General features: G+C 47.6%; 1 protein-coding gene across 1 annotated transcript in view; it reads right to left on the bottom strand.

Annotated features, from left to right (window-relative positions):
- LOC133341787 (diacylglycerol lipase-alpha-like) overlaps positions 1-15,355 on the bottom strand; it is a 52,257-nt gene that overhangs the window by 15,704 nt on the left and 21,198 nt on the right. The window contains exons 7-9 of the mRNA XM_061550505.1: positions 13,639-13,716; positions 6,413-6,537; positions 5,518-5,680 (exon numbers count right to left, since the gene is read on the bottom strand). Of these exons, the coding sequence (XP_061406489.1) occupies positions 5,518-5,680; positions 6,413-6,537; positions 13,639-13,716 (366 nt within the window). The remainder of the gene's footprint in view (positions 1-5,517; positions 5,681-6,412; positions 6,538-13,638; positions 13,717-15,355) is intronic.

Here is a 15,355-nt window from a genome sequence, read left to right as displayed (position 1 = left end):
ATTTATAGCAGCCAAATAACTCTAAACGCGTGATGTTGAAGCTAAATGTGGAGGGAAAAACCAGAAAACCCGCAGAAAAATCCACGCGACCACGGGGAGAGACAGAGACGACACGCAAACTCCAAATATACAGCAGGCGTCAGGGTCTGGATGGAACTCCACGACTTCCTGTATATGAGGTGAGATAGTTAACATCTCACCACCATGGTGAGTAACGTTATTTATAAATGTGGCGAATTGCCCAATGATGCTGGATGCAATTTCCAGCGAAACGTCGTACTCAAATTGTAAATGTTGTGGTTTCACGCTTCAACACACCGGTGGGCTAAAGCAGTGAACTATTTGTCTTTTGTCAACGTGACACTTTTTTTACTGATTGGCCGTGTCGGGTGGTCGAGGGTTACGACACATTTATAAATAACGCGATCTAAACCCAAAAACGTTGATTATGAATAATATTGGTCGCGAAAGCCTACGTGTTAAACTGATTGTGAGTAACCTTGAATACATTTTTGTTGTAACCAACTCACGTGTTGCATTCAATTGGCCCAGCAGACGTAAAGGCGCAGGCTTGCAATCGCTTGCGCGCAGCAACGCTGACGGAAAGCACCTCCAATTGGATGGCACTCCAGGGCCATCTCTTGAGAATATTTTGATAATTATCATCAACTCGATTTTCTACAGCGCAATTCGCGCAGGGCCTCAAAGCGCTTTACATGAAGCTTAAGTTACGGAGAAAGCCTCCATGTAGTAACAAAAAAAAAACCACGGGAGTTCTAAGATGCCATTTTAAAAAAGTGGAGTGAGGAGGAAGGGAATGCCACCATCGCGGATTCTGTTTGCCAAAAGGCTCCGTCTCCCACAGAACAAAAGACTATTTCGGTCCTACGCTCTCGTTTTGCCCATCTTTTCACTTGTCACTGGCAAAGGGCCTTACACAACACCTCTATAACTCTGTGAATGATCTCTCGCGCCTCCTTGAGAAACCAACGTGTCCCGAAACGCAAGGGCCGCCGCTGGCAAGTTCTCTCCGATCGTTTTCCCTCCGCGCGCCCCCCTCCCCATCTCCCCTCTCTCATCGATCCGATTTCCCGTGCGGTTCTAAGTGCGCGCGCATCCGACGTGCAAAAAACAACGTACTTTAACTCCCTCAAATAAGACAACCGCCGAGTGCACCTTCACGAGCGATAGCAACGTCCCTTTCTTTTTTGACACGGGAGACCCAGTGCCGGATTACCCTAGTAGCAAAAGTAACACCATATGCTACGGGTCCCCTCGCACTTTCAAGGGCCCCGCGCTAAATGCTTTCAAGCTATCAATTCCGGTTCAGTGATTCTGCACTTGCTCTATTACTATAGTACTGTACCGCCTTCGACTCTTACGAACGACTGGGTGTTTAAGGTTAGCGATTTGTCGTATCATCTGGCTGTATAGAAAATGAAAACATAAAATTACTTTACTACGCAAGTAAAAAAAATGATGTGTTTTCATATTTACGTTTTTTTTTTATTTGGGCCCCTTTATAACATATGCTACAGGTCCCGCGCACTAGCTTAATCCGGCACTGAAGAGACCCTCGCCTAGCCTTGCGACTCGTACTCGGGAGGGCCCTGCAACGGGCATTGGTGTCTGACGGAATGCACTCATCGGTCACCGGGCCGCGCGCGGGCAGCGAAACCGAGGGAGAGAGCACGCGGAGAGGGAATCTACGACCGCACGCACGATCCCAGAAGTCATTGCAGGACTGCCGTCAAGTGGGCCACCTCACGTTTCGAAACCTACAACGCCGGGTAGATTACTGAGCAGCCTTCCATCCGAGTGCTAATCTGGCTCAAGTCTGCTTGGCTTGAAGTTGAATTTCACGATTTTGATCGTGCAGCGGGGATGCGACTGTGCAACACACACGCATTTGTGCAACTCAATGCATGAGCTTTTTACAACACCGTGTTTAAATAAGCAACTGTGATCAAACACGGTCCTTGCCTCTACCTCTCTCTCCACCAGGGTGGGGCGCCGCGGTGGCTTGGAGATGTTATCTCCCTCGCCTGGTATACGGGAGGTCGTCAGCTCGATTCCCGACCCTGACGCCTGCTGTATATGCATGTTCTACCTGTTGATTCTTCTCCAGGTCCTCTGCTTTTTCACCCTCCACATTGAGAAACACGCTCGAGTTTCGGTGGCCTACGGCCGCCTTGTTATCGCTCCCGCGGGGGGCTTCTCGGCGCTTCGTGCTTCGCCTGTCGCCCCCACTGATGCACTATTCTCCCCCCCCCAACGTCTGCAGATACTATGACTATTGTATGTAGGGTGTGTCGGTAGAAATGTCTTTTTTGGGGGATGGTCGACAATTTTTGGAAACTTGTTGAATCAACTTTTTACCCCCACATCTGGGGGGGGGGGTCACTTTCTATAACGTTTTCATTCAGACTATAGTGGGGCAAGTGCTATTAGCGAGCACCTATGAAGGCCGGCACAGCACACGAGGGGGTGGGTAGCCAGCACCACGCTCGGCCGCCTTTGTCTCCCCAGTGGCGCACCAGGTACTCATTTCCTAGGCGAGGCCCAGGACCGGTTCAGATAATCGTCACTGGGTACCGTGAGTGAGAATCGAACTTGGGTCGCCAGGTTCGTAGCGCAGCGCAGCGCTAACCGCTACACTACCGCTCGGAATGGTAAAGGGATCAAATTCCCAGCAAGAAGCCGAGCGCGGAATTTGTTGAAGTGGGTTTCGGATTTTTCTAGGCCGCGAAACCAACTTTCAGCTGCAAAAAAAAAAAAGATTAATAACGGCTCTGCGGTTCAAAATAAACTTGAAAGAAAACAAAAAGAGGTGTGATCTCCTTGTGCGTGCGTGCGTTTTCTCCGGGCACTCAGCTCTTCTCCGACGTGCAAAACGCTCTTTGGAAAATAACGAGTCAAATTTGAGAGATTCAATTTGAAGTAAATTCCTTTGAAAGAAAAATACTACCACGATTATTCCGTCATAAAAAAACCCATTTTTGGACAACGAGTTCATCGATCTGCTCCGTTTACGAACAGAAAATCCTAAATTCCACCCGTGCTCTAAAGGCGCAAGTACGATTTGGTTCGTCGGACAGATTTGCATTTCCCATTTCAACCAAATCACAGGAACACGCGTATTCACAAGCTGCACGCTGTAATTGCTGAAGCCAAGCATAGAGCGAGCGTGGTTTATGGGACAGCGCAGACCAGCCATTTGACAACTCAGTGTATATATATATGTAGTGGGTTCGAATTAGGTGCACACACACACACACAGCTTGGAGGCAACACTATTTATTAAACGGTAAGTAATATAACACTGTACATGAGGTGGTGACCACCTTCCTCAACTCACTAACACTCTGGAACACGACACAGAGGGGACCAGGCAGGCGACGGGCTGCCTGGTCCAGGACGACGACCCGGGACTTGAGGACCGATGATGTCGTCCTCACTTCGGAGTTCAACAGCCCCGCTCTGCATCCACACCCCGCTTATATCCCCTTCCCAGGCCACGCCTCCCTTCCCAGGCCACGCCTCCCTTCCCCCACCTCTGGGAAGGTCTGGGTCCCTCCACCACGTGACCCCCCAGGCACCCCTTTGGGGCCCCCAGCCCTCGTACGGGCCGACACAGTAGTGACGGCCTATGTCACTACATATATATAAACACAGGACGCGCAATCAATATTAAGTGAAGAAGACCAGTGCTTCAGCTGTCATAGCTCAACGAGCCTGTACGTCTAAAAATAACCATTAATCCCTCCTGTATTTACCTACCCCGTTATCCTCCACCCCACAGTGTCTCTGGGTTTCATTATTTATTATATAATCCAAGATCTTAAGGCGGAGGGGTAACCTGCTGCTTCTCTTTGTACCGAGTGGCAATACGCGCTTGGCGGTTGCTCTGGACGAGGTGCAGTGTGAATGGAAATTCGTGGCACTCAGACCTCCCTTACGTGGCTGAAATCAGAATTGCTTTCAAATGATTAACAACGGGTGCAGTGGAAACAAATCAACAGATTTCAGACACCCTCACAAATACCCACTGTCGTGCCACGAATGGCAAGCCCGTGAAAAACGAATGACAACGTGGTGCACTGGCCTGGCTGAAAGCCGTTTGAAACGAGCGACGATGAAGGTGAACCACGCTGATTGCACGAATTCCAAGAAGTGTGTTTGACCTCGGGAGCGCTTACGATCAAGCGGCCAATAACGATAACGTCCGAGCCGGCGCAACGAGGTGACGTCGGACGGGGCGCGTGACGCGCGAAGACGCACGAAGACGCGAGACGGCGTCCGGGGATGCAACGCACGCACGGCACGCAACGCCTTGGGCAGTGGCTAAGCCCATTTCAGCGTTAGGTTCCTTTTATTTTTTATTTATCACCAGGTTTTTGTCGACCCTTCGATCAATTTAGGCCGGAATTCTACAGGGCAGGTCCCAAAAAAGCAACAAAAAACTTTGCGCTGAAATTGTATTCATACCGACTCATCTTCGTGACGCCAAGTCAGACAGACTGACGAATGAAATGATTCGACCTCAGCTTTGGCTTATTTTCTGGAGTGGATAATGGCAGCTTCCACGCGAGCCACTCTTGTCAAGCGAGAGATGACGCCCAACAGCATCGTGTACCCGTCCACCGACGATATCCCATTGTCCAGAGAGAGTAACGATAGAGCAACAGATTCACACTGGCGTGTTTCACCCGGTGAAGAACTCAAAGAGCCACGGTACGATAGCCTCGTCGGCAAGAGTGCGCCGTGTCAACTCGCGTTAAACACATCCGTGCGGGCGAGGATCAGATTAGTGCGGTTGGCTACGTACAGTGCGAAAGAAGTTCAATATACATCTCTGCAAAGACGGTTACCGCATCGCGCTGTGCTTTCAGATGCGCTTCTGCGGCCGTTTGGAACGCTCTTCCTTCCGATATTAGGAAGCTATGCACGTTTAAATGTCATGGAAAACTAATTTCTTTCGAGCTGATTTTTTGTGTTTAATTTGTAATCCTTCCCCCCCACACCTCCGATTAGCGCGGTTGGCTACGTATGGTGCCAAAGAAGTTCAACATACATACATACGTACATACAAACACTATAATACAATGCATTTGTTAAAACTCGCAATAGAAAAGACGTGAAAATAACACGTTCAACTTCACATATGTAGATAAAATCTGTGGATGAAATATGCAAATGTTGCACTTCAACATAGCCAAATAAAAGGCAAAGCTAATTGCATGCTGATCTTAGACTACCGGACCGCTTCTGCGGCCGTCTGGAACGCTCTTCCTTGCGATATTAGCAAGCCCGCTAGAGCTATGCTTTTTAAAATCTAGATTGAAAATTTATTTCTTTCAAACTGCTTTTAGCGATCAGTTTGTCTTCCTTCCCCCCACCCCCCCGCACACCTCCGATTAGCGTGTTTGTCTTCATGCGGTGCAAAAAAAGTTCTACACGCGTGCGTACGAGGCTCGCGCACGGGCCGTGCGACCGGCGCCGCCGCGGCGCTCTCACCGCGTCGTGGATGGAGGCGAAGACGATCTCCACCCCCGAGAGGCCCTCATCCAGGAAGTGGCGGCGGATCGCGGCCACGTTGCACTGGCAGCAGTTGTCGTCCTGCACCGTGAGGCTGGGAGAGAATCGGTGCCTCCGCACGCAGTAGCCCAGGCAGCAGCACCTGACGCGGTTCACACGGCGCAGCAGCAGCGACAACAACAACAACAGCTTGCCGCCGCTGCTGTCCTTCGCCACCGAGCGGAGGCAATGTCACCGCGGCGCTTGCGTCAGGGTAGGAGGCGCTTTGAGGCCGCGTGAAGTGTTGAAGGCTCGCCACTGCCGGCAGCGGAAAGGTCACGGGGACAGAGCCGAGTGTTTTGGGATGACTGACTGAGATGCACCACCTGCCCACCACCTGTGCCTACGTGCCCCCCCTGCCCACCACCCGTGTCTCAGAGGTCGCAAACGGGTTTTGATTCCTTACCCGTACCCGGCCGCACCAGGGTCGCAAATGGGTACCCGTACCCTACCCGAAATGAGTGACAAACAGTTACTCACCAGTGACTCACGGCCTACCCGTACCCGTACCCGGCCGCACCAGGGTCGCAAACGGCTACCCGTACCCATACCCGGCCGGGTACGGGTAGCCGGGTATCGGGTAGGGTATGGGTATCGCGTACCCGGTTGCGACCTCTGCCGTGTCTCCGTGCCCCCCCTGCCCACCACCCGTGCCTACGTGCCCTACCTGCCCACCACCCGTGCTCCCCGACTGCTGCAACAGTTCGAGACCCCTTTGGTGTCCCGAAGCGGATTTTGAGTGACGCCACTACGCCGGGTTCTACCATGAGCCTTCGGTGCAACGCGAGAGCACAGCAAGGGGCCAACGCTGGCGCCAGCGAAGCGCAGTACTCACGAAAAGTTGGCCATGAGCTTGCAGAGTCCGCAGGCCGGCTTCCTGATGAGGTACATGGGCCACCCATACGCAGCCAGCGCGTAGTGCATGTAGTAGCACACGTCCTTGTACATGCTCATGACATTCTGGAAGAACAAAAACGATTTTCAGCAATCTTTATAACGCAGACTTTGCGTGTGTGTGTGTGTGAACCAAATTGTGCCAAAACCATGAATCCTACACACCCCAAAGTTTCCGTGCATACTCACGGATGAGTGTGTTTTACCTTCCCGGCTCACCTGCAACACCTGTAACACCTGCACACTACACCTACCCCCCCTCCCCCACGCCGCTGCACATTATCCTCCGCTATTATCAGGCCCGCGTTTATCCAGCCAAATTCACCCACTACCGCCGTTTACTGCGATTCCTGCACGTGCACAGCTCACCTCCAACACGCACTGCAATATTCACACAATACATCTACTCTTATAAAACATCTACGTACCAGCACCACCTACCTCCTTCTACAAAACACAGACGCTACGCAAAAGCTACGACTACGTACATCGATTCACAATAAAGGTGTTTGGAGTAGATCGCGTAAGTATAAATGTGTCGTCACCCTCCACAGCCAGTGAGGTTTGTCACGTAAACAACACGCCAATTAGTTACTAGTATAATGTAAAGTGTAGTGTATAGCGTAGTATACTACTTGAGACCACCGGTGTGTTGGAGAGTAAATCCACAACATTAACAATTTGAGCACATTCATGATAAAGGTATTTGGGTTATATTATGATTAATATTGGTCGCGAAAGCCTACATGTTATACATACACGTCAAGTCTACATCGCCTGGTAAGCAGAAAAAACGCATGCACATGTACACACGCTCACGTTCACGTAATTATAGATGTGCACACACCACCGCTCACACACTCTTGATAATTGCTTCAATCACGACAAACAATAACACCCTCCAATAACTTCCAGCCTTATGCTTCACTCCTGTGTGGCTTCGTTTTCACGTGCCAACAACGCTTACAAATTCACCTATAAAATATTTAATGAACATTCCCTACACGGTGATTCACTCTCACACTCGCTATTTACAATTCCTTCTTACGGACTTTTACCTACACACATCACGGAAAAACTGCACTTATCTTCACCAAAGCCGATAACGCTAATTGATGCCATTTCTACAAGTGCCGCAATGCCTGCACCTACAGCTAATTAAACTCACCAAGAAGCAACACGGCACGCTGCATGTGCTGCAATGTCTGCCCCTACAGCTAATGCAACTCCTGAACACCGAGAAGCAAGGCAGCTTGCAAACAGCACGACAATGCCTGCAGACAGGTGCCTATCCTGGAGCCTCATGGAACAGTCTGCTGTTTCATACTGCCCTCACTTAATTTGACGCTTCTGGTCCATTAGTTTCTATCGCTGCCATGTCTAGTTCCTGCCGCCACTGCCATGCAATGACATGGAGAGGAGAACCTACAGGGGGGGGGGGGGGGGGCTACTCTGCAACAGTGGCAAGGTTTCAGCTGCCTACAATTAATGACCGTCCCTCCAGCCTCTTCGTGTATTACCGAGACCCGTGTGCCACCCAAGTGCACCATTTTAAAACGAAATTGTACGATTCACTCACCATGAAAAAAAACGGCTTCATGAAGGCCACGATTATCATATCAATTAAGTTATTCTTCTGTTTCAAAACATACCAAAACTGCAAAGTGTCCTATTAACGCTTCAGAAACATTATACCACAAGAACATGGAGAGAAAAAAATCCAGCTCGGACAGAAGACCGGCATCATCGTCGTCACGAGGAAAATCGATTCCGTGCGAACATCACATGCTTCACGATATTTCGTTATCGTATAATGCTGTACGCTCATGAATATTCACACACTATTGAATATGCATGTATTCTCACGTATATATGGATATCTTTCGGACCTTTTTTCCAAGTATCAAGATAATACAAAAAATAATAATAGGCGTTAATCTTTCTGGAAATAAAAGAGGTGTTGAGATGTTCAAACACCAAATAGACACCTACTGCAAGGAATTAAGTCTGCATTAACCGCACGCACTTGTGGCAAAACATGCAAACAAACATGCTCTGATAATTATATACGCGTTGTCTTTGAAACTAATTGGCCTACGCGAGACGGCCTTCTGTACGTACGCATGCGTGTATGTGTGTTGAACTTCTTTTGCACCGTACGTAGCCAACCGTGCTAACCGATGTGCACACGTTACTCATCGACCGCAATCAACATGGTAATTTCACTGACCACGCACAGTGAATCCGCCTTTTATAATGTCGCCACTCAAAATCCCCGGGAAGGGAGAGTATCGCTATGCTCCTGGAATAATTCAATAGAATTTACGGCGATTAATTAATAAATAAGTGCGCCGTATCTGTTACACGCTGCACAGCGCCTGATTGAAACGAGCCCAGGAACGGGCGATTAAAAAATTGTCAATTGATAAAAAGGACCACATCAATACGAGCAGCAGCGACGGGCTGACGTTGAACTTTTAAAAGGTCAAACTGACAAGCTGAACCCGTGGGATAATTAACCGTTTGGGGGCCTCAGAAGACGACGCATCAAAACATGGCCCACTTGAATTGAGAAAGGTTTCTCTCCCTTGGTTCGTAGTTCTCATTGTTTAGCACGGTCGGCTACGTGCGGCGGTGCGAAAGAAGTTCAACTTACGTCGTCATGTAGAGAATGTGATTTCAAACATCACTCGTTAACCTACTGGACATCTGTGAAAAAGAGCTTCATGGCTCATCGGATTTCTCCAGGATAAATAAAGATGCGGATTCTAATTTTAAAAAATTAAACATTTGTTCGCAGATGGCGTTACATCACCATGCGCTGAGGAATCGGTTTACAAGTTCAAGCACAATAATCTTGAGACATTAACACCATCCAATAGAATCCCATTTCACCTAAGTTTGCTAATACATACAATTTAAGCTAAAACAGGTAAAATAACATTAACTTCAGCCTTACAATATTTAGCGTGTATTAACACCTCAGGAAATTAATTTAAGATGAGGGAAGGAAAACACCAGACGCATTACATAGGATTTCTTGCCGAGAACTTTCATCACCATTATCATCAGCCACGATCAATCCACCACTGGATAAAGGAGGAAATACATTTATGTTTTATAATAATATACAGCCCTTCGTCAATCCACTGCTGGATGAAGGTTACCTCATGCCGTCTTGGTTAAGGGGGGGGGAGTCGTTTTAGCATACTTCACCACGTGGGTCAGTGAGGGTTGGTGAGGGGGATGCCGACGACCATGAGCGATGTATGATGATGAGGGAATCAAACTCGGGATCACCCGGTCCCACAGCGCAGCGCGCGCTAACCACCGTGGCACGCCCCTCCCCTTGTCAAAAATTAGGATTCTTTTACAAAAAACACAAAAACGCGACTGAGAGCTCGATAGCCAACGTGTAGAAATATCTGCCAGGCCATTTTGCATGAGAAAAATAAAAATTATTGTCATTCAAAAACACGTAAGAACAAGGCTGCAAACGAGACGGGGCCCATTCAGTCCATTCAGCTCCATTCGATTGTGAGTAACAGATCGATTATAATTTTTTTTACCAGGTAAGGCCCACTGAGCTATGTAGCTCTTTTTTAGAAGCGACCTGGCCACAAATGATAGCTCAACAAAGTGGCTTATTACATGAAAATTTATAGCAGCCAAATACTCTAAACGCATGTTGATTGTAAATGTGGAGGGAAAAACCGGAGGTCCCAGAGAAAAATCCACGCCACCACGGGGAGAGAGACACGCAGACTCCAAATATACAGCCATTGTCAGGGTCGGGATCGAACCCACAACCTCCAGTATACCAGACGATGTAGTTAATATCTCGCCACCGCGGCACTCGAGAATTTCGTGAGGCCTCCCTTGAAGAGTTCCAGTCGTGATTCCACTTCCATCTCGCGTTGTGTGGCAGCCTGTGTCAGACTGCCGCTACACTTTGCATTGAAATAAAAATCAAAGGTCGTTGTGCCCTTAAGTTGCAGGGATCCGTCCCGCATTGATGGGCTGTACGGGAATCATTGTTACCCTCTTCTTAAATAATGTACAGCCCCCTCCTACCTATGTTAACCCACTTCACGTCACGGGCGCAGAATGGCAGTCGCGTTAATTGGATCTCAATTGGGTGAGCGATTTTTTTTTAAAAATAACAAATGTAATTGTCTACCTCGTCAAAGGAAGTGTTTTCATATAATGAGAGTTGCAAAGTGTCGCTTATCCAACACGGAACGCAGCACAGAATAGAAAACTGGAAACAACGTGGAACAACCTCGGGCAGTTTCAGAAATCGAGCGACGTAGTCAAGTTAAAGGCTTAATGTACGTTTTTCAAAATCAACGGAGTGTGTAGAGTGCACGTTTCATCGATTGAAAACAATTATTATTACGCACGCGATACTTTGATGAAGTTGCGAGAATCGATTATTTACGGTTTATTGAAATTGCTTGCAAAAATGACACGTGCTGAAGTTACACAGCGCACGCTGTGCACGCTGCATATGCAAGCACGGTGCACGGTGTGTACGCAAGCGTACGCGGCATGCACGCTGTGCACGCCGCATACGCAAGCACGGTACACGGTGTGTACGCAAGCGTACGCGGTGCACGGGGAATGCACATGGCGTGACGTTCTGGCTTGGCTACCGAGTGAATCAACGCTGCTGAAATGATGCACTCCCAGAAGGCCGTGGTGGGCCGATGGGTTGTCTTTAGAAAAAAACACCCATGTTTTTTTTTATTTTACGTGGAGGGACAGATATAAGAATGAAAGGTATTGTCCGCTTATCTCATTCCCTCACCGCGCGCGAATATCATTTAGCGCAAGCCACCCTTTCCACGTGAAGTTGCGACAAGCAAAAGGATCAGGTATATTCTCAGCAGCTCACCCGCGATATTTCTCACCTGATGACGATTGCTTGTGTTGCGATCGAAACGTCGTAATATTGTTATTATTTTTATTATTATTTTGTATTCTTTGATCTATCTACGTGGCTTTACCCAAAGACCCAAAAATAGGGATTAGGTACTTAAGTCTGTACCGTGGCACACAATGCCATATCACCACAGCAATTAAGAATATATCAGCTGTGTGACAATCGCTGGGTTTGCAATTATGGCTTTTGTTTCGTCTGAACAAGTGCCAATCATGAGATTAAAATATTTTAAGAACATTTATAAGACAAAGTAAAATGTAGACATCCTTCCAAAATATGTATTCTACTTGAGAAAATGATAAAAAAATGCACCATCGCCATCATCATCAGCCATTATCTATCCACTGCTTGATGAATGTTTTCCACTAATATTAAGATTATTTGGATTATTTTGATGCTACAAATGTCCATATCATGGGCCACTTTGTTGAGCTATCATTTGTGGCCAAGTCGTTTCTGAAAAATAAGTTCATACCTCAGTGGGCTTTGCCTTGTAGGATGGGGATGGTTTCGATTTATTTGTATGTGTTTGGGTGATGCGTTTACCTTTCTTATACATTGCACCACTATCATGCTTTTGTACTGTTTGTTGTTGTAACGCTCTTACCCGACCATACTGGACATCTGTGAAAAAGAGCTTTCTAGCTCATCAGATTCCTCCAGTATAAATAAATATTCTTATTCTGAATAGAGGGCCCACTCCTCCATGCCAAACTGAAGCCAACTTGACTGACCAAAGAAAATTAATTACGAGCGAAATCGAGAGAGAAGATAAACCTTCACCCGGGCTATTCACGACCTACACAAAGCACAATATTAAAAGACGTCACAGCGTGCGAACCCCCGCACAAAACAAAAACGCCGCTTTAAGAAAGGGCTTGACAAAACAAATACAACATCGCGGTGCGGCAAAGCTTTTTTTCCAGACAGTTAAACAAACCATTGCCAAGTCACCCGGAATGTGAGCGATCTTCGTCAGACCTCCAAATTCTAAGCTGGGGTTGAGCATAGATCGAGGCTCGGATGGAAGCACACCACGGGGCTTGTGGGTTGCCACGGGGCTTGTGGGTATAGGTGTCCAACTGCAGGCGGGCGGGTGGGCAGGACGGGCGGCGCAGCAACGTTCGTTGTTGTGTTGTACTTGTACGCGACGTTTTACCGCACATTCACCAACCCGCACACTGACCAGGGTTGAAGTTCCAGAAAATAACCAACATGACCCCGCAGAGCGTGAGAGAGGCCCTCATCCGGCACTGGATTGATGAGAGGGCTGAACGTGCACGGATTTGCCACTACCACTACAACTATTATTGAGAATTCCTTTACCCTTCAGACGTATAGGGCATCATGCCAACACATTTTACAGCCGGGCTACGGAGGCTGTTATTTGTTACTGTCATGATGGGCGTGCATGTTCAATACAAACGTAAATATTGCATCGGCAGACAGGAGGGTGACCCAAGTGCTAAAGTGATCTCAGTGCGTGAAATAACAAAAAAAATGCAGAGCGCCTGCCAAGTCTGATGCAAGTCGTTGGGGGATCAAGGCAGTGCAGCTCGGTTGCCGAGTGATCACGACACATCGCCACTAACGCAGGTCATCGGGTGCTGGACTCAGAAGCCAGTTTGCATAACTTTTCACATTATAACGATGACAATGATAATGTTTCCGTTATTGACGGCATGCTCTTTTAAACCGGAGCGTCTCGGAGAGCGCGTTGGACGCGACTTGCATCACAGAAATCATCTCGACAATTATGGTGAGCCACCCGCCCCCTTCCCCCCCAGTGGCAGCTGTCCCTGTGTGGCCCAAGGTGACTCGGCACTTGGCCTGCCAGTCGGGGACAATGATTTGTACCCGAGTGGTGGTGCAGCGGTTAACGCACTGTGTTATGAACCCGGCGACTTGAGATTGATTCCCGGCCACGGCTAACATCGGTGGCAAGTGGTGTCTGAACTGGTCTCGTGCACGCCATCTTCACCAACCAGCATTCACCAGAACGGTGAAGTGTGCTCAACCAACCACCATGACCGACACGGACTTGCAATTTGTTAAAGCAGCATGAAAATTGACAAAATAGTTTTAAATTCTTTTTTTTTTAAAGCCAACTAACGATTCCTCGGTGCATCTGTACAAACAAAAATATCTATTGGGCTCTCATCTCGCTAAAACGTGTGACAAATGATGGATTGAGAATAAATAAAATGGAGTGCGCTGCTTACAGAATTTTTGAGGTCCAGATACTCAGTCTTCCGTGCGATGGGAATTCCAGACAAGAAGGCCAGGATGTCATTGTTTGCCTATAGATCAACAACACAAGGAGAAGAGACAGCAGCGATGGTTAGACATCACGAGTGAGGAAACCCATGCCTGAACACACTTCTGTGCCAACTCCACGCCATATCGCACCACACACTTTGTAACTTGCTCCGCTAACGGTTTAGAGCCCAATACTCAAACACATTCTGCCCTGTTACTCTGGACTGTGGACTCTTGATGTTTCGGAGCTTGTCCCGCTGACACATGACGCAGTTTCAAACGAAGCGTCAGGTCTTGTCGCCAGATTTGGTTGTGAAGATCGTTCTTCAACTCACCGTTATGGATGAGCGGGAACAAAAAAATGTTTGCGCATTTGTTAAACGCTTGTACGCATGAGAATAAAATTTGTTTGGTTGGCTGTGTAGGGTCGAGGAGGGCTTTTAAAGGTCACAAATTTGGTCAAATTGTTACGTGGCCAAAGCCGAGCCGATCAACACACTTGGCTACGTACGGCGCGAAAGACGTTCAGCATACAAACAAATATAAACGATTCAAGCTCTATCGATTAATTTACCGATTTGATGACTTGACACGATTCACGATCGTGATCTGATTCAAAAACACGTTTTCATTTTATTTGTTTTAAATTTCAGCGAACGCGATTGCCACGAGTGTGTTGCTGCAGAGGTCACGTATTAAACACATTACGTGAATTGTACACGCACAAAAAACGCGATTCTTACAAACGCAATTCAATGAGTGTATAACGCAAGCTTGAAAATCGCGGTGAACCCACTCCTTGCACAGAGATTTGATATTGGGAAGAGTCCTGGAGCTTGGATTTCCTTTTCAATTTTGTTTTCCCCGGTTTTCTAAAATTCGTTGTTTTCACTTAAAATATTTGACATCAGTTTTGTTTCCCTCCCATGTTGTGTCACTTCTAATATTTAATCTGAAGTCTCCCTTGTCAAGGTGACTTATTTGGCTCGTACCCGATAGAACACAAAAACTGATCTTCCAGACGGTCACGCTGTTCAGCTGGGAGGATAATTGCCTCTGGATTTGTTTGTTTAGAAAAAACAAATTCCCCAAGTTGATTTTATTCAGACATAATAATGGCATTAGCCCAAACAATTCAGGGGAACGCACCCCACTTAGAGGATTGATCAGGAAATACGACCAAATGTCACAAACAAGAATATATCACACCCTTCTAACACGAAGGACAAATACAAGATTAGAAACAGGGCAAAAAAAAATACACCTAGGTGAAAATCAATAACATCATCCACTGCAGGAACAAACGGCACCGGAGCTGCACTGAGCAAGCGAGACATGGCTCAGGAGAAGGCCCGCTTTGTTTTTCCACTGAAGAACCCGAGCCGTGCCACTCGTTGTCGTGCACCGTGAGCGAGTCGGGTCTCGTGTCAACGCAGCGCTTTCGGGTGCACTTGTGCGGCCGTCTGGAACGCTCTTCGTTCCGATATTAGGAAGCGACTGCAGCAATGCACTTTTAAATCATCCAGATTGACAAACTAATTTCTTTAGAAGCGCTTTTTGCGGCTAAGTTTGTTGTCCTTCCCCCCACACCTCCGATGAGCACGGTTGGCTACGCACGGTGCGAAAGAAGTTCAACATACGTACATATACGTACAACGTATGACGAAATTTACAAGCTTT

The sequence above is a fragment of the Lethenteron reissneri genome, chromosome 2, assembly GCF_015708825.2.
Source record: "Lethenteron reissneri isolate LAM-NWPU_2019-01 chromosome 2, ASM1570882v1, whole genome shotgun sequence".
Classification (NCBI taxonomy): domain Eukaryota; kingdom Metazoa; phylum Chordata; class Hyperoartia; order Petromyzontiformes; family Petromyzontidae; genus Lethenteron; species Lethenteron reissneri.
Note: the sequence above shows the minus strand (reverse complement) of the source record. Positions and strands in the feature narration are given on the sequence as shown.